General features: G+C 45.8%; 1 protein-coding gene across 1 annotated transcript; it reads left to right on the top strand.

Annotated features, from left to right (window-relative positions):
• Window positions 1-1032: 1032 nt before the first annotated feature.
• Window positions 1033-23622, top strand: LOC112892663 (dentin sialophosphoprotein-like). The gene is made up of 2 exons (XM_025959797.1): window positions 1033-1154; window positions 23337-23622. The coding sequence occupies exons 1-2, from the start codon at window positions 1033-1035 to the stop codon at window positions 23620-23622; spliced, it is 408 nt and encodes a 135-aa protein (XP_025815582.1).
• Window positions 23623-24704: the final 1082 nt, after the last annotated feature.

The raw sequence follows: 24704 nt of genomic DNA, 5'->3' as shown, positions 1-24704 counted from the left end.
GGGGGCAGGAGTGTCAGAGAATTCCGAACTTTGGTTCGGGGCTTCAGTTAGATTCTCGACGATGTTTGTCGAGTCTTCAGAAAACCCTTGGTCTTGTTCCAGGACTAACTCGTAGTCTCCGTCGTCGAGCGTCGTCGATTCTACATGATATGCAATGATTTAAGTGAGATGGTGCTTGAGTTAAAGATTTTATTTTACGATAAAGTTGCAATCCAATAATTAACACACATGAATTCATGAAACAAGGGGGGTTTAATTTCAAGTTACCGTTTACACTTAAGTTATGGTTATAGTATTGGAATTACTGAAAATAGAAACTAAAATATTTGAATTTGAATTCAAACTTCAAATTTAAATTCAAATCTTAGGTAAATAGAATTATAAAGTCTTGAAAATCTAATTATGAACTAATTATCAATATATTAGATTATGGAAAAAGATCTAAATAAATAAGCTTTAGGAATATGCTTAACTAAATTCAAACCCTTTCAAATTTGATTTGCACAAATTCAAAAGAACTTAAATTACAAATCAGCACTGAGCATGAAATTTTTTTACACTAGCTTACAGATGACCTAAAGAAGCTACGTACCAAAAATCACAAGAAACTAAGCTAGTATGTAGAAGTTATGCATACTATTCCCTTTTAACTTAAGTTTAAAATAGATTCAAAAGTATTTAGTTTCAAACCAAACTTCATTAATAAAAGTTGTAGAGTTTGAAATCTAGTTTCCAACAAAACTAGTTTGGCAATTTTTAGATTTTCCTACAATTTTCTACGAATTCTACAAGCCGGCAGCCTTGCTGACATGAAATAACAAAACCGTTTTGGGGGGGGGGGGGTCCTTAGTTTCTTGCATATGGGTCCCTAGAACAGGAAATATACTCGCAAATGTGCCTCTGCCAGCTCCCGACGGCGGCCAGCCGATCTGCTCCGGCACGTTCCCACCGGCGGCGAGGTCACCGGCGGGGATGGACTGGCTTGGCACGACCTTCGGGACCTAGGGTGCTGTTTGGGAGGGGATGTGCTCGATGGGCAGGGGCGGAACACGGCCGGCGGCGAGGAGGGGCAGCGGCCGTGACGGCGTGCTGGCGTTCCTGGCGAGGGGCCGGCGAACACGGGCAACCAAGGCGCACAAGAGCACCAGGGAGAGGTAATGGGGTGATTCCCGTACCCAAATTGGCCGAAGATGTGGCGGAAGAGGCTTGTTGGCGGTGAGGCGGTCCTCGGACGTCTCCGGCGAGGAATGGCATGTGGTCGGGGCAATTCCGGCTAAGGAAGGTCGGAAGCTCGGCCAGAGCAGGTCGGGGAGCTAGCGGAGGAGGTGAGGGAGCGCTGGAGGGCTGGAATTTGGGCGGGGTGGATCAGCCGTGGAGGAATCCGGCGAGGAGCGCGGCAGTTGGCTCGGTGGTTGCGAGGGGGAAGAAGAGGAAATCAAGCGAGGAAAAGTGGTTCAGGTCAAGCTTTATAGGAGTGCACTGCTTCGTAGAAGAGAGGGAGAGGGAGAGCAGTCACGGGGCCGGGCTCAGGTCGGCGGGTGGCGCCGGCGTGCCCTTTGGGTGCGTGGCGGTCGCTCGGCACCGGCGGCCCTACGTGGCAGGTCGAAGGGAGGCCAGCGGAGGCGGCGCGGGCGGTGGAAGAGGCAGCAAGGCGACACATGGGGCGAGAGGAGGGCGGCGCAGGCCTGCAGCGGCTCGGGAAGCAGCCGGCGGTGGTGGATCACGCGCGCGCGGCAGAGACAGAGGAGATCAGGGACCCGAGGAAGAAGACGAGGACCGATTTGCAAAATCTCAAAAGTGCGGGGACCCCACTGTAATGCTCTGATAACTTTCAAACGAGTGCTCAATTGGAGATGGGCCCAAAAGCAAAAATGTAGGGTTTTTCAAAATGTACAACTTTTCTTTAAGGTGCATTCATAGAAGAGCTAAGGATTTGAAGTTAATATAAAACTTAGCAAAGTTTCTAAACTTTACATAAATCCTATTTAAAAATTGCACTACATTTACATCCCATGTGTAGTTTCACCTACATTTGCGATTTAAAGACAAGTTCTTGACTTTTACAAAACAACCCTCATACATTTAAATTCTACCTCCCACTCTCATCCTTTTAACACTTAAGGACCTTTATTAATTTATAACTATTTAAACAACCCTTTTTCCCTAGCATTTAAATTTTTAAGCACACTTTTACCACATTTTGCACATAACTTCGTACCAAAATCTAGGGTGTGACAATAGTAATTACCTAAGTGTCACAAAACACTTGACCACAGCTACCACACACTACGACCTTATCAACTTTTGTCAACACAGACGGGGTAATCTTTCAAGACATCATACTGCACATGACCCCGTCCATCATCCTTATAGTGATTGCAGAATAGTAAACATTCAACTCCTATATCGCGCGATGACAGGAAATCACTCGACTTCTGTCGGTCCTATTAGCAGAGCATCTATTAGATAAGGACTCAGGCACAATACATAGGTTCCTAGGATCCATGCATCTAGGGTTCCATTTCAACTCCTACACTGAATGCATAATATAGATATATAAGTATAAAACTGTATAAGTGTAGTAATTTAAAATACTGGGTTATGCATCAGGGCTTGCCTTCTTGAGCGGGCTGGGGTCAGGGATGTCAAAGACTTCCGAACCTTGGTTTGGGGCCTCAGTTAAATCCTCAGCGACGTTCACCTGGTCTTCAGAAAACCCTTGCTCGGGCTCCTGGATTAGCTCGTAGACTCCGTCGTCGAGTGTCGCTGACTCTACATAATATGCAATGATTTGAATTAGGTGGTTCTTGAGTTAAGAATTTTACTTCATGATAAAGTTGCAACCTAACAAATTTATACACACAATTTCGTAAAAAAAATAAATTTGAATTCAAACCTACTATTTGTATCTTAATTCAATTATCATAATTAATTGGATTAATTGAATTAGGTTAATAAGTTTGATTTTTATTTTGAAATCCACAAAGGCTATGGCCTTGAATTTTTGTGGGTAAGCTTACTTCTAATAGATGAGCTTACTATGAATTTTTCATAAATTTCTGAAAACAGAAACTAAATCATTTGAATTAAGTTCAAATTTCAAGTTTAAATTCAAACCTTAGGCAAAACAGTGCCATAAATTCTTGAAAGATTTACTATGAACTACTCAATTATAGAACATCATATGACAGAAAGATCTAAGCATGAAAAACTTAGTAACATGCTTGAATAAATTTAAACCATTTCAAGCTTGATTTGCATAAGTTTAAATTAGTTCAAGCTACGGTTCAGTACTGCAAGTGAAGTTTTTACACAAGCTTACTTACAACTTAACTAGGCTACACACCAAAAATCACAAGCAATAGAGCTAGCATGCAAAAGTTACACATAAGATACCCTTTTGCTAAACTTTAAAATAACTCAAAACTCATTTGGTTTCGAACCAGACTCTAATAACCAAAGTTGTACAGCTAAACTTCTGGAGTACAACAAAACTGGTTTGATAATTTTTGGATTTTTCTACAAATTCCTATGGATTTTCAAGTTTGGCTAATTTGAAATGGGGGTACTAATTTTTCACAGAAAGGCCCCTGGAAAGATTGAAATCCTTACAATTGAGTCCTTAGCCAGGTTTTACAAAGAAGCTGATCGACAGTGACCAAATTCCGGTGAGGGGGCTCACCGCAGCGAGGGGAAAGTGGGGGAAAAGGTTCAGGAGCTCACATCGGTCACAGGGGTGGCCGGTGTTGAGGAAGAGAGGGGCTGAAACGGCGAGTCGACGGCGAACAGGGGCGGGCAGCGGGGCTCCGAGGGATGACGGCAGCGTTCCGGTGGGCGGAGTGCTTGGCAGGGGTTGAGAGGCGGCGGAGCGTCGGGACGACGGCGAGATCGAGCGGCGGTGGAGCTCGAGCTCACTGGCGCTGTGGTACGGGCTGCTCGAGTGCGGAAAAGTAAAATTGGACAGGTCTGTGAGCCTCAGTGGGTTGCGGCGGTGCTACTGGAGCACTGGATCGCGGGTGGGAAGCGGTGGAGGCGGCTGATGACAGCGGGCAGGAGCTGCGGCGGAGCTCCGGTGAGGAGTAGCGCTCGGGAAGAAGGAAGACAGTGGAAATGTGAGTCCGTGAAGGCAAGAGTGAGTTCACTGGGAGCTCAGGGATGTGCTTGAAGTTGAGGAGGAGGCACTGTAACACCCTAAGGTAAAATTTTGAGATTTATAATGAACTTAATTGGGCTCCAGTAATTTTCTAAGGATTTATTTTGCCTAGCTTGCATTTATTTATAATTTAATTCACAAAGAATTAAAATTTATTTTAGGTTCAACATGTTTGTGCATTCATGCTGGTGCATAAGTTTTATTTGGTTGAGTGCATAGGGGTTGAATTCAAATAGAATCGAGTTGGTTTGAAAAAAAAAGGGAGGAAACAGGAAAGTAGGTCAGTCATTCCTTCTATTCTCAGTCATTCCTTCTATTCTCAGTCATTTCTTCTATTCTCAGTCATTCCTTCTTTTCTCTCAGTCATTCCTTCTATTCTTAGAAATTCCTTCTATTCTCAGTCATTCCTTCTTTCTCAGTCATTTCCCCAGCTCGACCCCACCTGTCGGCCCCTTCTTCCTTCTTCCTCTACCGGCCACGCAACGACCGCCCGAAATCTCCGGCGAGCCCTCATGCCAGCCCGCACGCCGAGGTTGCCCCATCGCCCCACAAATAGGATCCCCCAACCCCCTGCGCCCTTACCCCTACCCCGCTGCAGCCACCCCGAACCCTAGCGCCGCCGCCACTTGCTCTGCCGCGCAAAGCTTCCTGCTTCACCGTGGGCCGGCCGCCCTGCTGCGCCCCAGCCCCAGCCAACCCCCACCTGAGCTTCGCCTCACCGCCAGGAAGCTTCCCAAGCTCTTCCCTCGTGACTCCGGCCCGTGCACTTGTCGGAATTTGAACGGGACCCGCCGCCGGTGAGAAGCTCCGCCATCCCGATTCCTCGCCGCCATTAGCCCTACGACCCTCTTAACCCCTGTGGCACCTCTACAGGAACACCCCGAGCCGACCCGTGGTGATCAGAAGCCGGAGGACCCCCTGCAGCAGCCTTCCCCACGAGCGCCGCCTGTTCCGCCGCTCGGACCTTGTAGCCGACCATCTTGCGCTGCCTCTCCGGCCCGTTCAGGCCCTCGGTGAGCACCACATCGTTCCCCTGGTCGTCTTGCGCTAGATGTCGTAGACCAAAGCTCGCTCTTGTGGCCGGAACGCGCGCGCCGGCGATGCGCCGCCGTGCCGACCCGCCCCCGTCATCGTGCGCACAGCCTGAGCCCTTCCCGCGTCCCGCCTTATCCTTAGGTGGTTTCCCCAGGTCGCGATGAACCTTCCAGACCTAAGCCCCGTTCGATTTGACCCCCGGAGCATTGATTTCGCCTAGCTCCGGCGGCGCGCCGCCGCGGAAACCGATCTCTGGCGACCCCCCCCCCCGCCGGCCGCGTTCTACCGGATCGGACCAGTCCGAACCACGCTGTCCAGATCGGACCGTCCGGACCCCCGCTGTTCAGATCGGACTGTCCGAACTGGAATGCGTCCGAACCGTTTGATTTAGATCCAACCGCCCAGATTAGAAGCCGTGTACCCCTTCAGCCTGGCCTTCTTGCTAAAGAGCCCCTGTCTTTTAGAGAAATAAACCCGCAGTCCTAGTTAGTTGAGAAATAATTCCAGAACGACCCAGAATCTTGCACGGACCCCCCTGAGCTTTCCAAATTTGAGGTCCGAAGTCCAGCCCGGCTGTTTTAGCGTGTTAGCCCTCAGATCTTTCTGGTTTTTGCCTAGAACCCCCTGGAAGCTCTGTTTTTCTCGCAGATAGGTCCCTGGATCTTGTTTCAAGCGTAGTTTTCGCGTCTTAGCTCCATTTTAGGTGTTCTTTATGTCCACGCGATCGTTGTAATGCGTAGAATAGTTCTAGGCTAGTTTTGTGTGCTGTTCTATTGTATTGGTGTACTGTTTTCTTATAGTTTGCTATTGTCTGTGCATGTGTGTATGTGTGGATCATGCTTGATGATCGTGAGTAGACGCGGAGCCTTTGGACCAGTACGAGGAGCCACCATCTTCTGAAGCTTTTGAGCATCAGCAGGAGAGTTTCGAGGAAGGCAAGTATAACATGAATATCCTATCACTTTTAATACAATTTCATACTTCATTTTAATACTGTATGCCTATAAGGACTTGCCTAGCCACTTTATATCCTATATATATCCTTTGGGTTGCATTATGGTTAGTTGTGCTAGGTTGCTGCGCTATAACACACTTGGTCCTTTTTAATTAAATTTGATTAATGGTCTTATGCAACTTAATCCTGAGCGTGGCCCTCTGTGCTGTGTGCTTGAGTGGCTCACGTCTCCGTAAAAGATGTTTTGTTAGAAACTTGGTTTAGGGGGCCAGCACGGTGCTTAGTGCTTGGTTGGCCACTCTCCATAAGGACCGGTTCATAGAGCGACAACCTGGGACAACCGCGCAACCACAAGACTGGAATGGGACGGTCTTGACTTACTAATTAGGTCATGTTGGTTCGGGAGTAACTTACCTGCGTGGGCAAGAGGGGTTGTAGGCTTCAATGGTCCCTGCTCCTCCGGCTTGGTCTGTGCTGTGTGTCTTGTACCCCCGGAGGTGGGCCCCATCGTTGCTGATCCAGAATCCTTAGCGGTTACACCTTACCAGCGTGATCCTTTGTAACGGTCTCGTAGTGTGCTTGCTAGCCATCTCACCTAAGGAAGTGTGATGAACAACTAGCGTAGCTCACGACTTGTGGGTAAAGTTGTGCAACCTCTCGAGAGTGTAAAACTGATATATCAGCTGTGCTCACAGTCATGAGCGGCCCAGATCCTCCTTTTGATTAGTGGGGTTATCAACCTTTGATTAGGGAGATTCCCCGGGTGGTTTTGGTTTGGTTGGTTTCTCAGTAGTTCTTAACTAATATTGATTAATTTCTTATGCAATATGGGTTTATGGTAATCCATCCACTCATATTAAATAGTTTTAATAAAATTTGCCAAGATTAAAAGCTACTGCAGTTGAGTCAGCTAACCCTAGAGCCTCATGCTCGTGTTATACTTGTTGAGTACAAGTTGTGTACTCACACTTGGCTCTTCCTCTCTTCTGTTCTCTTTGGGATGTCTTCGACTGCTGCTCAGTACCAGGCGACGTGGAGGACTACATCGGCGGACTCGACGATTTCTAGGCGTTGTCTCCAGGTTGACGTCCCTGTGGCGCCCTACTCTTCATGTATTTATTTTACGCTTCCGCATCCCTTGAACTGATTTTTGATTCAGTTGTAATAAAGACATTCCTTTTATAATTTATACATTTTTATTCGTGACATGTGTTGTGATATCTTGATAATCTGTTGTATATATGCGTGACTTGATCCTGGCGCATATATGATTGCTCGATTTATGTTCTTTATAAATCGGGTGTGACAGGCACGGCGAGCGAGAGCAGGTGCTGGGAAGCCGGCGGGAGGCATGGCACTCTCGGGCGTCGCCGGCGCGACGTGGAGGGGCGAGGAGGGGCCAGCGGAGGCCGGGCAGGTGGTGGGCACGGCGCAGAGAGAAAACAGAGAGAGGGAGGGGCTGGAGGTAGATGATGAGGACTAGCCTGCAATTTTCCAAAAATGCAGGGACTCCACTGTAAAGCCAAAACAACTTTCAAACCATAGCTCAAATAAAATGTGCCCAAAAGCAAAAGTGTAGAGCTTAACAAGAACTACAACTTTGCTTTAAGATTTAGTTTCAAAAGAGTTAAGGATTTGAATCTATTTTAAAACTTGGCAAAATTTTAAACTTCAGAGAAATTCTATTTAAAATCTACACTCCAATTGAATCCTTAGGGTAGTTTCACTTCTATCTGTGGTTTAAAAGTAAGTTCTTACCTTTTTGCAAAACAACCTTCACATGTTTTGATTTTTCCTACCACTCACACACATTTTGCACAAAAGGACCTGAATGTCATAGCCTTCCCCCCTAAAAAGAATCTCATCCCGAGATTCCGGAACAGGATGGAATCGGACGATAAGATTTGGGAGTTGGCTTGAAGGAAGTCTGGAAAGTTACACTGAAGATATGACTCGGTTTCCCAAGTCGCTTCTTCTTCAGTGTGATGGTCCCATTGAATTTTGAACATCCTGATGGTTTCTCTTCTAGTACTTCTCTTTTTGGTGTCTAGTACTTTGATCGGATGCTCGGTATAAGATAGATCCGGTTGGATTTCACTAGATTGGGAATTGATGATCTCGGTAGGAATTTTGACGCACTTCCTAAGTTGAGATACATGGAAGATATCATGAATGGCCACTAGTTGAGGAGGAAGTTGAAGATGATAAGCTACGGGTCCACAAACTTTGATGATTTCAAAGGGTCCAATATATCGAGGAGCAAGCTTCCCTTTTATGCCAAACCGTTGAATACCTTGAGTAGAAGATACTCGAAGATATACCAAGTTTCCAACCTGGAACTGTAATGGTCTCCTTCGTATGTCAGCGTAGCTTTTTGTCGAGATTGGGTTGCTTTTAGATTATTCTGAATAGTCTTCACCTTTTTCTCTGCTTCAGTGACAAGGTCGGGTCCAAAGATTTTACGCTCGCCGGTTTGTGACCAACTCAAAGGAGTTCGGCATCGGGGACCGTATAATGCTTCAAATGGAGCCATCTTGAGACTTGTCTGATAACTATTGTTGTAGGAAAATTCTGCCAGTGACAAGCATTTGTCCCAATTCTTGTCGTACTGAAGTACGCAGGTTCTAAGCATATCTTCTAGAATCTGATTTATCCTTTCCATTTGCCCGTCTGTCTGAGGATGATATGCGGAGCTTTGGATTAACTTAGTTCCAAGAGCATGTTGAAGTTGCTCCCAGAATCGAGCGATGAATTGTGCTCCATGATCAGAAATGATTGTCTTATGCACTCCATGGAGATGAACGATTTGATCTGGATAGATCTCAACATACTTTTTGGCGTTGTAAGTAGTATGCACGGGAAGGAAATGGGCGGTCTTGGTTAATCGATCAACTATTACCAAATAGAGTCATGCCTTTGGGAGGTGTTGGGTAAGCTAACGATGAAATCCATGCTGATATCCTCCCACTTCCAAGAGGGAATGGATAAAGGTTGAAGAATACCAGCAGTTTTTAGATGACTGGCCTTAACCCTTTGGCAGATATCACACTCCGAGACATATCTTGCAATTTCTTGCTTCATGCGAGTCCACCAGAAGTTCTGTTTCAAATCCTGGTACATCTTGGTACTACCGGGGTGCATAGAGAATTTGGACAGATGGGCCTCGTCCAATATCTGCTTATGAAGCTTATGGTCCTTGGGTACAACGACACGCTCGTTAAACCATAGAATCCCTTCGTGATCTACTCGAAAGCACTTGTACTTTTCTTCTCCTTGTGCTAACTTCTGCTTGATGATTTTGACCCCTTTGTCATGCTGTTGTGCCAGGACGATGTTATCCCTAAGTGTAGCTTCAATTGAGAGATGGTTCAAGCTACCTTGAGGAATGATCTCTAGATTGAGCTTCCTCATCTCCCAACAAAGAGTCTCATTGAAAGCCTCTACTGACAAGTAAGAGCAATGTACCTTGCGGTTAAGTGCATCCGCAACGACGTTGGCCTTACTTGGATGATAGTGTACTTCTGGATCATAATCCTTGATAAGCTCTAGCCAACGTCTTTGCCTCATATTTAGATCTGCTTACGTGAAGATGTACTTGAGGCTTTTATGGTCAGTATAGATATGGCACTTTGTACCCATCAGATGATGTCTCCAAATCTTAAGTGCATGGATAACAGCTGCGAGTTCAAGATCATGTGTAGGATAGTTCTATTCATGAGTCCTGAGTGCTCGCGATGCATAAGCAATCACTCGGTTGTCTTGCATAAGCACACAACCAAGTCCGATTCCCGAAGCATCACAATAGATGTCAAAAGGTTTGGAAACATCCGGTTGAGCCAGAACTGGGGCAGTAGTGAGATGTGCTCTAAGGGTGTGGAATGCATCTTCACATTTCTAATCCCAGGAGAATTTAACTCCTTTCTTTAGCAGTTCAGTCATAGGCTTGGCTATTCTTGAGAAGTCAGGAATGAAACGACAATAATAGCTAGCTAGACTAAGAAAACTACGGATCTGATAGACTGACGTAGGAGGTTTCCAGTCCAGCACTCCTTGGACTTTACTAGGATCAATGGATATACCGTCACTGGAGATAGTGTGACCTAGAAATTTAACGGTATCCAGCCAAAACTCGCATTTGGAGAATTTGGCGTACAAGTGGTGGTCTCTTAGTCTCTAAAGAACAATATGGAGATGGTTCGCATGATCTTCCGGATTTTTGGAATAAATTAGAATGTCATCAATGAAAACCACTATGAATTTGTCGAGTTCTTGCATGAAGACAGAGTTCATGAGATACATGAAGTATGCTGGTGCATTGGTAAGATCAAACGACATGACCAGATATTCATAGAGTCCATATCTGGTGGAAAATGATGTTTTTGGAATGTCACTTGGCCTGATCTTGATTTGATGATATCCAGAGCAGAGGTCAATCTTAGAGAATACCCGGGCTCCGGCTAACTGATCGAACAGAATGTCAATGCGGGGCAGAAGATACTTGTTTTTGATGGTTACCGCATTGAGGGGACGATAATCTACACATAGCCTTAAGCTATTGTCCTTTTTCTTCACGAATAGGGCTGGACAACCCCATGGTGAAGCACTCAGATGAACGAAACCCTTATAAGGAGGTCCTGGAGTTGGATTTTTAACTCTGCCAGCTCATTGGGTGGCATACGATACGGCCTCTTAGAGATGGGGGCTGTGCCGGGTTGTAGTTCTATGACAAATTCAATATCCCTATCCGGGGGCATTCCAGGCAAATTATCTGGAAAAACATCTGGGTATTCGCAAATAATAGGGATGCCCTTTAACTTGATCCCTTCTACAGCATAGGCACAAGAGTTGTTGCACTCCCGTCGTGGAAGATAGAGAATAGTAGTTTCATGATCGGGTGAATCTATCTCCACGGCTCAGGAAGAGATATCTAATGACACTCGGTGCCTAGTCATACAATCCATGCCTAGGAGGACATCCATTCCTTCTAGGTCAATAACAGTAAATCTGTTTTTATCAGGTTGCTACCAAACTGAATTGGCACCTTTCTATAAATTTTATTTGATGCAATTTTACTGCCAGGAGTCGCTATCATATAGGCTCCTTTAGTAGGATAGAAATCCAGGCCTACTTTTTTTCCACATTTTGAACTGATAAAACTATGGGTTGCACCAGAATCAAAAAGTATAATCACGGGTTGATGGTTTATGGAGAAAGTACCCGTCATTATTGGCGCACCCTCGGGGAGTTTGGAGAGAGTTGTGAAGTTCACCCTCCCCTGGCGGACTTGTACCACTTGCTTCTTGCCCTTGCCCTTGTTGTTCAGGCTGGATGTTTGCCCTTGGAAAGATTTCCTGGGTTAAGGACAATCCCGGATGAAATGGGATGAGCTGCTGCAGTTGAAACAACGATTGTTGTTGTTTCCTTGATTGGACGGCGGAAAGCTCGGCCTCGGGCCTTGCTGCTGTTGCTGCTGGGGTTGTGGTGTCGGCGGACGATTGAATCGAGCCTGCTAGGGAGGCCTAGCTACCCATCTGCCTGGTAGATTGTTTCGAGGCGGGGCTCGGGTAGCGGTGTTCTGCACCAACCGATACCTTGGCGGTTGCGCATTTGAAGGTCCCGTGGGTGTCTTCCGTTTCTTTTCTGCCCGGTGGGCTGAGATGCAATCCTCTTGAGTAATGGCCATATTGACCAGTTCGTTGAAGTTGTCGGCCCTTACCAGGTTAAGCCGTTCCTTAAGCTTTGTGTTTAGGCCTCGATGGAAGCGATCCCGTTTATGGGCGTCAGTGTTCGCATGATAACCCGCGTACTGGCACAGGTGATTGAAGGCCTGTGCATACTGCATGACAGTGCGGGTTCCCTGGGTCAAAGTCAGGAATTCATTGAGCTTTCGCTCAATGAGTCCTTCTGGAATGTGGTGCGCTCTGAAAGCGGTCCGGAATTCGTCCCATGTGACAACATGACTAGCCGACTGCATGGCGTAGTAATGGTCCCAGCATATGCGGGCGGTGCCGTGAAGTTGTTGAGCCACAAAGAGTGCCTTGTTCGCGTCTGAGCATGGTGCAGACAACAATGTGAACTTGGACTCTATAGTGCGGAGCCATGCATCAACATCGAGGGGCTCATCTGTTTTATGGAACAATGGGGGCTGGGTGCTGAAAAAGTCTTGGTAGCCAGCCGATGGATGTTCATCACGGCCTTGGGACGGGTGATGAAACTGGTTCATCTGGGCCTGTACTAGCTGATTAAGGAGTTCCGTCTATCGTGCCATGACCTCAGCTAGGTTTGGCAGTGCTGGTGGCGGTTGTTGGCAACCGCTAGCTTGGTCTGGCCTGAAACCTTCCGGGGTTCCACGTGTAGCTCCAACCATCTGAAACAAAGGAGGTGTCCATTATTAACAACATATTCTTGCTCCCACTTTCAGAAGATATACCGCCGCTAAACAGATATGTAATTCACATATTCTGTTTAATCAACTCATTCAAAGGGCAAGGATATCGATATGAACAACAGGACTCAAAGCTTAGATTTAAAGCAGAAACTGGTTATCCTTAACATATTACATCAGGGTGGTCTGCTTGCTAACAGTCTAGCCACACGTACACATGCCAAATATATTACAGCAAGTGGCCCTGGGTCCAGGTAGACTAATCACTACCTATGTCACAACATTCTACACTAGTTACATCTAAAAGATCGACGATTTGGATGGACTAGAAATCGTCGAGGTCGCCTACGGAGGACTAGCTGCCGGAAGAGGAGTGATCTGGCTGAGGCTTAGGCTCTGGGTTTTCGTGCTCGGAGTCGAGATCACAAACTCCTTCAATTTCCTCCGGTTCTTCTTCTTCACCTTCAAGTGCTTCAGGTATAGCAGGAGGTGCTGGCTGTTGCTGAAGTTCATTAATGTGAGCGAGGGCGTCGTCAACCTTAAGGATGAGGTCGTGGACTTGCTCCTGGAGGAACTCGATAATCGTGTTACGTTGAGTGATTATTGCATCACTCTCATTGATCTGATCCTCCCGGTGGACAATGGTCTCATCTCGCTCTGCGATAATTTCCTCTTTTTCCGTGACCAATGCTTGAAGCTCTTCTATCTGAGTGACCTGTCGATCAGCATTTCTGTAGTGACCTTGAGCTATACCGGTCAACAGACTCATACCACGGCGCAGCAAGATCTGATACTGGTGCTGGGCATTCATGAACCTGATGGTACCATGGAGCGTCTCTTCGGCTAAATCTCCCAGCATGTGGCCATAATGGGCTATCCGGAAATTCCACTCAGGATCACTGGAATTTATTGCAGGGAATAGGCCGATAGGATGCCCGGCAACTTCTGCGGTATGCTGGTCGCAGAAAGTGTGGATGGCCTCAAGAGCTGCGGTCTCAAAGGTGTCGAGGAGACGATAGCCAACCACATCGACCTTGATGGGCTGCCACTGAGAGCGAAAAGCGTGCTGAGGAATGGTCATCTTAACTCTGCACCGAGGAACACCTTCCTCCCTATATTCCACTCCATCATACTGGTGGGGGCTCGGTGTAGAAGAATAACCTAAGTGACTCCCACAAGAGACGGGAAAAACCCTCCCAGTGCAAGGCATTGGTATGGAGATGCCCTGCGTGATCCCAAAAGACATTTGGAGGAGCTGCCATCTGAAGCAAGAATTTAGATGGTGAAATTGCAGGTTTTCAACAAAATGGTTGAAATGACTGCACAAATAAAGGTGATTCAAAAGTATGGAATGGCTGGATTGCATGTACCCTGCTGAGAACTCACAAGGTAAATGGAATGAGACAACAGATTCTGATAACAGCGAAGGCTGGAAATCAGATGGATGTTAAGATACTCATCTCTAAGAATGTCTCAAGGAGCAAAGCAAGATGGTATTTGGGATGTCCTTACTGAACACTCTTTCAACTTATTTACTTATTTTGTTCGTGAATTATGCATGCACGTACTACTCGACCTCACAACCAAAAACAATTGGCAAATATTTTTGGACTTACGTGGTTAGTCTCGGTTGCACAATATTTACGTCTTTCTCTAATAACTAGTCGATAAGTCCTATCCGTCTTAACCTCTTAATCGTGGTTAGTGTACCTGCAGAAGACCATATTTATATAACATGAACCTTTCATGGCAGCACAACATGAAAGCGTCCCCAAACAGTACTGTTCACTATAGAAACAGTATCCGTACAATTTCCACCGTACGGACGACGTTAGCATACGTTACATCTGCAATGTATTCACAGGGGTACCGTATAAAATGGGGGTATGAACAACGATCACCATACCCTGTGCCGAACCATATACTCCCAATATGATCAACTAATCGTTGATATATTGGCAGCATCTCAAGTAAGCCACTGCTTGAGAAACAGCGTTCGGTTCGCATCACCGACGAGAAGGCCAATCTCCCTCAGTTGGCTGAGGATCCTTACCTTCTTACCTTCTTGTCTGAACGTTGAGAAACAAGACAATACGAATAGATATCTAGGGTTGGTTGTGCTCGAAAGTAAGTTTTGACAGAAAGTAGTGCTGTAAGTTAGAGCTGAACTATACACATATACATACTAGTAGCCACCTGATTACTCCCATATAAACCCCTAAGGCTTTACGATCTAAGCACCAACCTTAACAAATCCAACGCACTTTGCAAATTCTTTTGTTAAGCCAATTTTATACTGAAAACATTTTTAAGAGCTGCTGTAGTTTTAGTGCCGATTGTAAGAGTAAACCTACAGCTCTGATACCAGCTGTGGCAGAACCAATCCGCTTGAATTATTCCGGCTCAAGTGCGATAGTCATCACTATACAGGCGATACTAACTCAACGCACTTCAAACGGAACAACCCATTGGTCTATCAGGTCACCGCCCAATTCAACCATGGTTACACAGGATCGACGTAGGTTTACCTCGCACGAAGGCGAGTTTACAATCACACAACAGCTCACCAACTTTTAATTCACAGAAATATTAAATATTATTACAATCTGTTTTAAACTTAAAGTAAACTTATATAAACATTGTTTAATACCACAAGCTATGCAAGCTTGTTCAGAGTTACAGCAGAAGAAATTAACATGTGACTACACACGTCGCGAAAGTTGACACCATGCTCAGCCCGAAACATGGCGTCATTCCGGAGGGTCATTGTCCACCGGGGATGGATCCCACTCCACGGACCAGCCAAATGGAACAGAGAATGGCCAGGCTGGACTATCCATTTGGTTCTCACAGGCCATACCTGAAAGATAGACTAGCAAGACTGAGTATGCTAATACTCAGCAAGACTTAACCGAGATTGGTTTTCTTTTTGCTGAAAAGCAACAAAAAGTATGATCTAACTTTCATGTTTTAGCTTTCAGATTCCAGTTTCTTTAACCATTCTAGGTAAGCACCTATACTAGACAAGCAAGGTAGAGATTAGCATCCATCAAGATTATTCCAACAATAGTTACTGTTCTTACTTTATGTGGCAGAAGGAGCAAGCAGTCTCAATCTCCGCGAGAAACGGACGATTCTGAATCGAGTTTCATAACCTTGCAAGGATCCTAACTCACACGTTCAGAAACTTAACTTTCCGAACAACCGTTCCCATCATATTCTGGGTTATGGATCAGGGCCACCACAAGCGACTGTAGGACCATACGCACATCATGTGCGGGACGTACCTTTACAGCGCGACTGTATGACCGTACTCCCGTCTGCTGTACGGAACGTATTCCCACACGTCGGTTTGTGTGTGCAACAGAAACCAATATATCGAGTGGTGTGGATAAGTCCATTCTCCAGGCAAATCAGGTAATAGGCTTACCGCGTACCATATTTACAGCATGTGGCTAGTACTTTCAAACACTTGACCACAACTACCACACACTGTAACCTTATCAACTTTTATCAACACAGACGGGGTAACCTTTCAAGTCATGATACTGCACATGACCCCGTCCATCATCCTTATAGTGATTGCAGAATAGTAAACATTCAACTCCTATATCGCGCGAGTGACAGGAAATCACTCGACTTCTGTCGGTCCTATTAGCAGAGCATCTATTCGATAAGGACTCAGGCACAATACATAGGTTCCTAGGATCGATGCATCTAGGGTTCCATTTCAACTCCTAGACTTAATGCATAATATAGATATATAAGTATAAAACTGTATAAGTGTAGTAATTTAAAATACTAGGTTATGCATCGGGGCTTGCCTTCTTGAGCGGGGCTGGGGTCAGGGATGTCAAAGACTTCCGAACCTTGGTTCAGGGCTTCAGTTAAATCCTCAGCGACGTTCACCTGGTCTTAAGAAAACCCTTGCTCGGGCTCCTGGATTAGCTCGTAGACTCTGTCGTCGAGTGTCGCTGACTCTACATGATATGCAATGATTTGAATTAGGTGGTTCTTGAGTTAAGAATTTTACTTCGCGATAAAGTTGCAATCTAAAAAATTGATAAACACAACTTCATAAAACAACAAATTTGAATTCAAACCTACTATTTGTATCTTAATTCAATTATCATAATTAATTGGATTAATTGAATTAGGTTAACAAGTTTGATTTTTAATTTGAAATCCACAAAGGCTATGGCCTTGAAATTTTCGTGGGTAAGATTACTTCTAACAGATGAGCTTACTATGAATTTTTCATAAATTTCTGAAAACAGAAACTAAAGCATTTGAATTAAGTTCAAATTTCAAGTTTAAATTCAAACCTTAGGCAAAATAGTGCCATAAATTCTTGAAAGATTTACTATGAACTACTCAATTACAGAATATCACATGGTACAAAGATCTAAGCCTGAAAACCTTAGTAACATGCTTGAATAAATTTAAACCATTTCAAGCTTGACTTGCATAAGTTTAAATTAGTTCAAGCTAGGGTTCAGTACTACAAGTGAAGTTTTTACACAAGCTTACATACAACTTAACCAGGCTACACACCAAAAAATCACAAGCAATAGAGCTAGCATGCAAAAGTTACACATAAGATACCCTTTTGCTAAACTTTGAAATAACTCAAAAAGCATTTCGTTTCAAACTAGACTCTAATAGCTAAAGTTGTAGAGCTATACTTCTGGAGTACAACAAAACTAGTTTGACAATTTTTGGATTTTTCTACAAATTCCTATGGATTTTCAAAGTTGGCTGATTTGAAATGGGGGTACTGATTTTTCACAGAAAGGCCCCTAGAATGATTGAAATCCTTGCAATTGAATCCTTGGCCGGGTTTTACAGAGAAGCCGATCGACGGTGACCAAATTCCAGTGAGGGGGCTCACCGGCGGCGAGGGGAAAGTGGGGGAAAAGGTTCAGGAGCTCACGGCAGTCACGGGGGTGGCCGGTGTTGAGGAAGAGAGGGGCTGAAACGGCGAGTCGACAGCGAACATGGGCGGGCGGGGGGCTCTGAGGGACGATGGCGGCATTCCGGTGGCCAGAGTGCAGGAGAGCAGCGGGGAAGTGGCTAGAAAGCTTCCACGCGATGATGTGGTGCTGGTGGTGTGCTTGGCAGGGGCCGAGAGGCGGCGGAGTGTCGGGCGAGACCGAGCGGCGGCGGAGCTCGAGCTCACCGGCGCTGTGGTCCGGGCTGCTCCAGTGTGGAAAAGTGAAATTGGACGGGTCTGTGAGCCTCAGTGGGTTGCGACGGTGCTACTGGAGCACTAGATCACGGGTGGGAAGCGGCGGAGGAGGCTGATGACGGCGGGCAGGAGCTGCGGTGGAGCTCCGGCGAGGAGTAGCGCTCGGGAAGAAGGAAGACAGTGGAAATGTGAGTGCGTGAAGGCAAGAGTGAGTTCACTGGGAGCTCAGGGACGTGCTTGAAGTTGAGGAGGAGGCACGGCGAGCGAGAGCAGGTGCTGGCAAGCCGGCGGGAGGCGTGGCGCTCTCGGGCGTCGCCGGCGCGACGTGGAGGGGCGAGGAGGGTCCAGTGGAGGCCGGGCAGGCGGTGGGTGCAGCACAGAGAGAAAACAGAGAGAGGGAGGGGCTGGAGGTAGATGATGAGGACTAGCCTGCAATTTTCAAAAAATGCAGGGACTCCACTGTAAAGCCAAAACAACTTTCAAACCATAGCTCAAATGAAAATGTGCCAAAAAGCAAAAGTGTAGAGCTTAACAAGATCTACAACTTTGCTTTAAGGTTCAGTTTTAGAAGAGTTAAGGATTTGAATCTATTTTAAAACTTGGCAAAATATTAAACTTCACAGAAATCCTATTTAAAATCTACACTTCAATTGAATCCTTAGGGTAGTGTCACTTCTTTCTGTGGTTTAAAAGTAAGTTCTTGTCTTTTTGTGAAACAACCTTCACATATTTTGATTTTTCCTACCACTCACACACATTTTGCACAAAAGGACCTGAACTTTTCATGATTACAAAAATACCCTTTTCTCTTTGCATTTAAGTCTTTAAACACACATACAAGATCAAACACATAAACTTCATACTAGAATCTAGTGTGTTTTAATCCCAAGTACCTGAATGTCACACGGTTACACTCCACCGATCTCGGAAATCATGGCGACGTGGGCACCCCATTATCTTCCGTGACGTGGTAGGTCGCTCCCGACGCACACCCCCGAAAAAACTGCACCGGTACTCCAACTCCCCGGGTAAGCCTTAGTAGGCCACATCCTCATTCGATATATTTGATTGCTCAGTTTTCAAAGTACTTAGAAACCCAAAAGCACGCCGTTGGGTCCCAACTAGGGAATCCGACTGACTGAGGTTTAAAGGCAAGTCTCCGGAGAATTTATCGGTGTTTTACCGCCACGCCCACCGAAGGATACCCCTGAGGTGGTGACTTTGTAGGTAGGGTGTCATCGAGATCAGGAACTTGATTGTGTAAGGGACACAAAGTTTCAACAGGTTTGGGCCACCGAGAGCATAGTACCCTACGTCCTGTGTGGTTTGTATTGCCTTAGATGGTGATCGGGTGATCTCCTGTTTGGAGGTGATCCCTGTCAGCCCTTATATAGTCTATGGGGATAGGGTTACATGGTTGTTTCCTACTGTCTCTGACTAGTTTTACTACTATATAAGTAGTTCTACTACGCTACGAGTAGTTACAATAGATGTAGGGTGTGGGCCATGTCCCATCCCTTATCCTAAGATATGTACGCTATGTGCACAGTCCTGTGGGCTTAGATCAGACAAGCCCCCGAGCTCTTTATAGTCGAGTCCTGCAGGCGTCCAAGGACTTCTGAAGGTGTCTTCGAGTTCTCCTGAACTCCATCTTGTAGGTGTCTTCCGAGTACTTCCTTGGCTGCATCAAGGCTGTGAGGTGCTCATGCCCCGAGTAATTGTCAAGTCTTCTTTTATATGGGGTGCGATTGAACTCGTACTCCATATGGAGTAGCCCCTGAGCCTTAGGTTGACTCATAGAATCCGGCTGAGGGTCAATTTAGTCTTGAGTCTTCTATCCTTATCTTCCAAAAGATTTGAAAAATAAGTCACTGATGACACATGTCCCTGCAACCCCCGAGCCTTGAATCCAAATCCTCAAGGATTTGAATAAAGGATCCAAAGAATCGTGACATGCAATATATGACAGTGAAAATTTGATGGTTAAAATGGGCAAATTTGTTTAGAAATTTGAAAACCGCTCTTTTCGGGATGAATTCCCTGAAAAAATGGTTGAACAAATAACTTCACCAAAAAGTCCCCGAAGTTACCGCTCAAATCAAACCATGATCGCTGAGAGCCGTGTCATATCCAGCCCCCGAGCCTAGGACCTAGATGAATCGCATAGTATATGCCTAGTAGTCCGTGGCGCCAGCCCAGCCTAGGCATAGGCCAAGTTCCCGCTGGATCTTGAACTGTTGATGAAGTTGACTAGTCAAAGTCGATTCCGACTAGATTTGTAGGCGAGATGAGTAGTCGAAGTAGTTGAACACGCGTAAAACTAGTCGGGAACTAGTAAACGCCTTGTTGTGGGAGCGAGTCTCCTTCAGTAACATAGAGTACTAGTCGAGAACTAGTAATCCGAGCGTTACTGGAACTATAGGAGCAAGGCCCCTTTAGTAAACATGCACGGATACCAGTTGTGAACCAGTAAACAGAGCTGTACTGGAAGAATGGGAGCGAAACCCTTTCAGTAACATAATACTAGTCGGAAACTAGTAATCAGAGCGTTACTAGAACTATGGGAGCGAGGCCCCTGCAGTAAACTTGCACAGATACTAGTTGTAAGCTAGTAAATGGAGTTGTATTGGAAGTATGGAAGCAATACCCCTTCAGTAACATAGCATACTAGTCAGAAACTATTAATCTACTACTCAAACTATGGGAGCGAGGCCCCTTCAGCAAACTTGCACGTCATACCAGTCGTGAACCAGTAGATGGAGTTGTATTGGAAGTATGGGAGCGAGGCCCCTTCAGTAACATAGCATACTAGTCAGAAACTAGTTATCTGTTACTGGAAGTATGGGAGCGAGGCCCCTTCAGCAAACTTGGACGGATACCAGTCGTAAACTAGTAAATGGAGTTGTACTAGAGTATGGGAGTGAGGCTTCTTCAGTAACATAGCATACTAGTCGGAAAGTAGTATTCTATTGCTAGAAGTATGGGAGCGAGGCCCCTTCAGCAAACTTGCATTGAATACCAATCGTAAACCAGTAAATGGAGTTGTACTGGAAGTATGAGAGCGAGGCCCCTTCAGCAAACTTGCACGTAATATTGGTCATAAACAAGAAGAACAGAGTTGTACTGAAAGTATGGGAGCGAGGCCCCTTCAGTAACATAGTATACTAGTCAGAAACTAGTAATCTATTACTTGAAGTATAGGAGTGAGGCCCCTTCAGCAAACTTGCGCGTAATACCGGTTGTAAACCAGTAGATCGGAGTTGTACTAGAAGTACGGGAGCGAGGCCCCTTCACTAACATAGTATATTAGTCGGAAACTAGTAATCTTTTACTGGAAGTATGCCAGCGAGGCCCCTTTAGCAAACTTGCGCGTAATACCGGTTGTAAACCAGTAAACGGAGTTCTACTAAAAGGAGCGAGGCCCCTTCAGTAACATAGCATACTAGTCGGAAATTAGTAATCTGGTACTGGAAGTATGGGAGCGAAGCCCCTTCAGTAACATAGCATACTAGTCGGAAACTAGTAATCTGTTACTGGAAGTATGGGAGGAACGCCCATGTAGTGAACTCGATGTAGTACTAGTCGTGAACCAGTAGACAGAGTAGTATTGGAGGTTTTGGAGCAATGCCCATGCAGCAAACTCAACGTAGTACCAGTCATGAACCAATAGATGGAGTAGTACTGGAAGTATGGGAGCAAGGCCCATGCAGTAAACTAGACGTACTACTAGTCATAAACCAGTAGATGGAGTAGTACTAGAATGATGAGAGCAAGGCCCATGCAGTAAACTCGATGTAGTACTAGTCGTAAACCAGTAGATGGAGTAGGACTAGAATGATGAGAGCAAGGCCCATGCAGTAAACTCGACGTAGTACCAGTCGTAAGCAAGTAGACGGAGTAGTACTAGGAGTATGTGAGTGTTGTCGGTCAAAACCCACCGGCGAGTAGCGACAGGCAACACGAGGAGCCGGGACGCTTCCGGAACTGCTGGTGGGTTCCAGTCCCTCGGTCAACGGCCCAGAAGTCCGACACACGCCCTGGCTTGATGAAGTGCTAGGCGTGCCACCTGACCTGTACCTGATCAGGAAGGTGTAGAAGTCGTTGTCAATTATTTTCCTGCATGCATAGCCATGTCAAACGTTAGTCCGAGCCGCGAGGGGCTCTTAACATAACTCCGAAGATTGGCTAGAAGAGCCGATGGAGCCTCTGCACTAGGCCAAACCTGTCTTCGTACTAGGTTGGACCTTCGAATACCTCTCAGAATCGGCTGAAAGATGCCGATTGCCCCGTTTAACAGATCGGATCTATTAATATTTAAGCGTCTTATACAAATCCGATAGAAAAAGATAAAAGCGTGCTTTGTAATTACCAGATAATCCAATCCACAAGAGTAAAGGTTTTCACCGTGTAACCGGAACATCCTACGCGCAGTTAAGCCTAATGAACATGAAAGATGACAAGACGGTAACCTAAAAAGAGGCCTAAAAACCAACTAACAAGTCGATTCCTGGAACAATCCCTCCTTAGATTACCATAAAGCATCAATCATGCAGCCGGAACATTTAACCCATTTGAAGGGCCTAATCATACAGATATTAAACCAATTCCTTGTAGAACAAAGAATTACCATAACGGATTAGATCTGCTAAGTAAGAACAGAGCACGGTGCTGCCCGTGCACCCGGATTGCGTACAAGGGTAGCTAAACGATTACGGACAGCAAGCAGAGCATGGATATACTTTTCAAAACCAATGTAGCATCATAATCGTTTAAGATAACTAGTGTTACTCGCCATCAACAACGCTTCAGTACAAGAAACACGAAGATAAGCAGGTAAACGCGATGCTGCCCCGATCATGCGGAGCATGATCGGAGCAGCATGTCAATTACCTGGAGAGACCCTTGGGAAAGGGGTGGCGATGCATATTTATAGTCCGGAGACTTGATCTTTTCTAACTAACCCTAGCTGATTACGATGCAATCTCTAACTTACTTTATTTAAACTATCCTTACTAGATACATGGCCATGCCGGCCCTTGATATGTTCGCATAGAAGCCAATTCGCAGACTATTACGATGATTTCCTTCAGCCCATTTTGCTCTCGGCCCATCCTTGGCCAAGTCAAATTATGGCGATAACACATGCCCCCCTGGTTTTGGCAATGATAATTCCGAAACCATCGCCCCTTCGACTTCTAAGACTTGTTACATGCACATGACGCTCCCAATACCATCGGACGCGACCCTTCGACTTCTCCCTCGGGAATTGCGATAGCGCCGCTTCGCCTTCATTCTCTGCCCTTATAAACTGGCATCAGCGGATTTACTTCTATTCATCTTCTTCCTCCGCGCATTAACCGCACCAGCATATTCCGCATCCCCCGACAATGGCTTCCTCTTCCTCTGCCTCCTCCAATTCCTCTTCCTCTTCTTCCATAATCTCCATCACCTCTCTTCACTCCGAAACCTCCAGGGAAGCAATGCTGGAGTTCGATCCGATAGCTTCATACGAGGCTCTTGCTCCTCTGCATTGGGACGCAGAGGAGAGGGACTTCAGCATTTAGTCAGAGGATGATGAGTCCCTGACCAACGATGAGGACCTCCAGATTCTCCTTCACAGGGATCTGGACGAAGGTGACAAAGATTCCTGGGATGAAGACTTCTTCTCTTCCTCAAAAGAAGACACCAAGGACACTTCCACCGACGACGACTCGGCAGCAGGAGGGTTCCTGCGTGATGGATCGTCGTCTTCAGAAGACGATGGGGACGCCAGCAACGACGCCGGTCCTAGCAGCAGTGACGGTGGTAACAGCAGTAGCAACAGTTGCGGCGATAGTGGCGACGATGACACCAGCGCGTCCCCTCCGTACAAGCGCCGCAAGTCCTCAGGGACCTACTGGTGGTAGTTTGTAGGGTCGTCCGCCGTTGTGCACAGAGCCGGTAGATCGGCTTCTTTTGTAATAATCTCTTGTGAATAAACCCTTTTATTTCAACAAGCCAATGTCTGAAAATCCAATCTTAAAGTCCGATGGCATCGCGTCGACCCTTCTCCTTGAATCGTCCAATCCAATCCCCTGCCTTTCCTTTATTCTGGATCGGAAATCTCAGAGACCTTCATGAACTCGAGTACCCTTCAAATGATCTGACCTTCATGAACTCGAGTACCCTTCAAATGATCTTGCTAATAATAAGAGTACTCTGTCAAGATCTACCCCTCTTTTTCTTTTGCCATCTAGCTATGTACCAAAGTAAGTCGAACCTGCTCATTTTGTTATTGCTTTCCCCTGATCCCCAATCAAGTCAAAGAATACGATCATCAAGAAAAACCCGCAAAGAAGTCAAACTTATTCTTCTAAGATCAAGAGACACCCGCAATCAACTTCTCTATTTTTTTATCGAACCCCAGGACTTGCAGGTTCTAATTATTGCTTCTAAAGTTGATAGCTTAACATCGGCTATTCCATCTTTAGCTCCGTGTACGGACCTGCACTGCTCTTTCTTTAGATATCTAACTTGTTTATCTTGTTCTACTTTACAGCCTGATGCACTGCACCGGCTTTCAAAGTACCCGATGGATACTGACCTACAGCCTAATGCACCACAAAGTACCCGATCATGTCATCTTGTAGCTCGATGTATCACATCGGCTTTCCTCACAGATATCCTGATTGAGTTGGTCCATAGCCTGATGCATTGCATCAGCTCCATCATTCGTCTTCCCACATGCTCGGGAAATACTTCTTGAGGTGTTGGCCATTGATGGCTACCGGAAATTTAACTCCATCCAATTCTTCAAGCATGTACGCATTCCCTGGTAAAGCTTGAACAACTCTATAAGGCCCATCCCAATTCGGAGACCATTTACCATATGCCGCATCCTTAGCCCCCAATGGTAGCACCGCTTCCCATACTAAATCTCCAACTTGGAATTCCTTTGGTTTAACCTTCTTATTGTACGCGCGGGCTACCTTGGCCTTATTTTCCTTGA

The sequence above is a fragment of the Panicum hallii genome, chromosome 5, assembly GCF_002211085.1.
Source record: "Panicum hallii strain FIL2 chromosome 5, PHallii_v3.1, whole genome shotgun sequence".
In the NCBI taxonomy this organism is placed as follows: domain Eukaryota; kingdom Viridiplantae; phylum Streptophyta; class Magnoliopsida; order Poales; family Poaceae; genus Panicum; species Panicum hallii.
This window is presented reverse-complemented; position numbering and strand designations above follow the sequence as displayed.

Bases quoted from the DNA above. Each gene is read 5' to 3' on its own strand.
- LOC112892663 (XM_025959797.1), top strand. From the start codon at position 1,033: ATGGGCAGGGGCGGAACACGGCCGGCGGCGAGGAGGGGCAGCGGCCGT. The intron at 1,155-23,336 runs GTAATGGGGTGA...TCTCCTTCACAG, and splicing joins CACAAGAGCACCAGGGAGAG to GGATCTGGACGAAGGTGACA.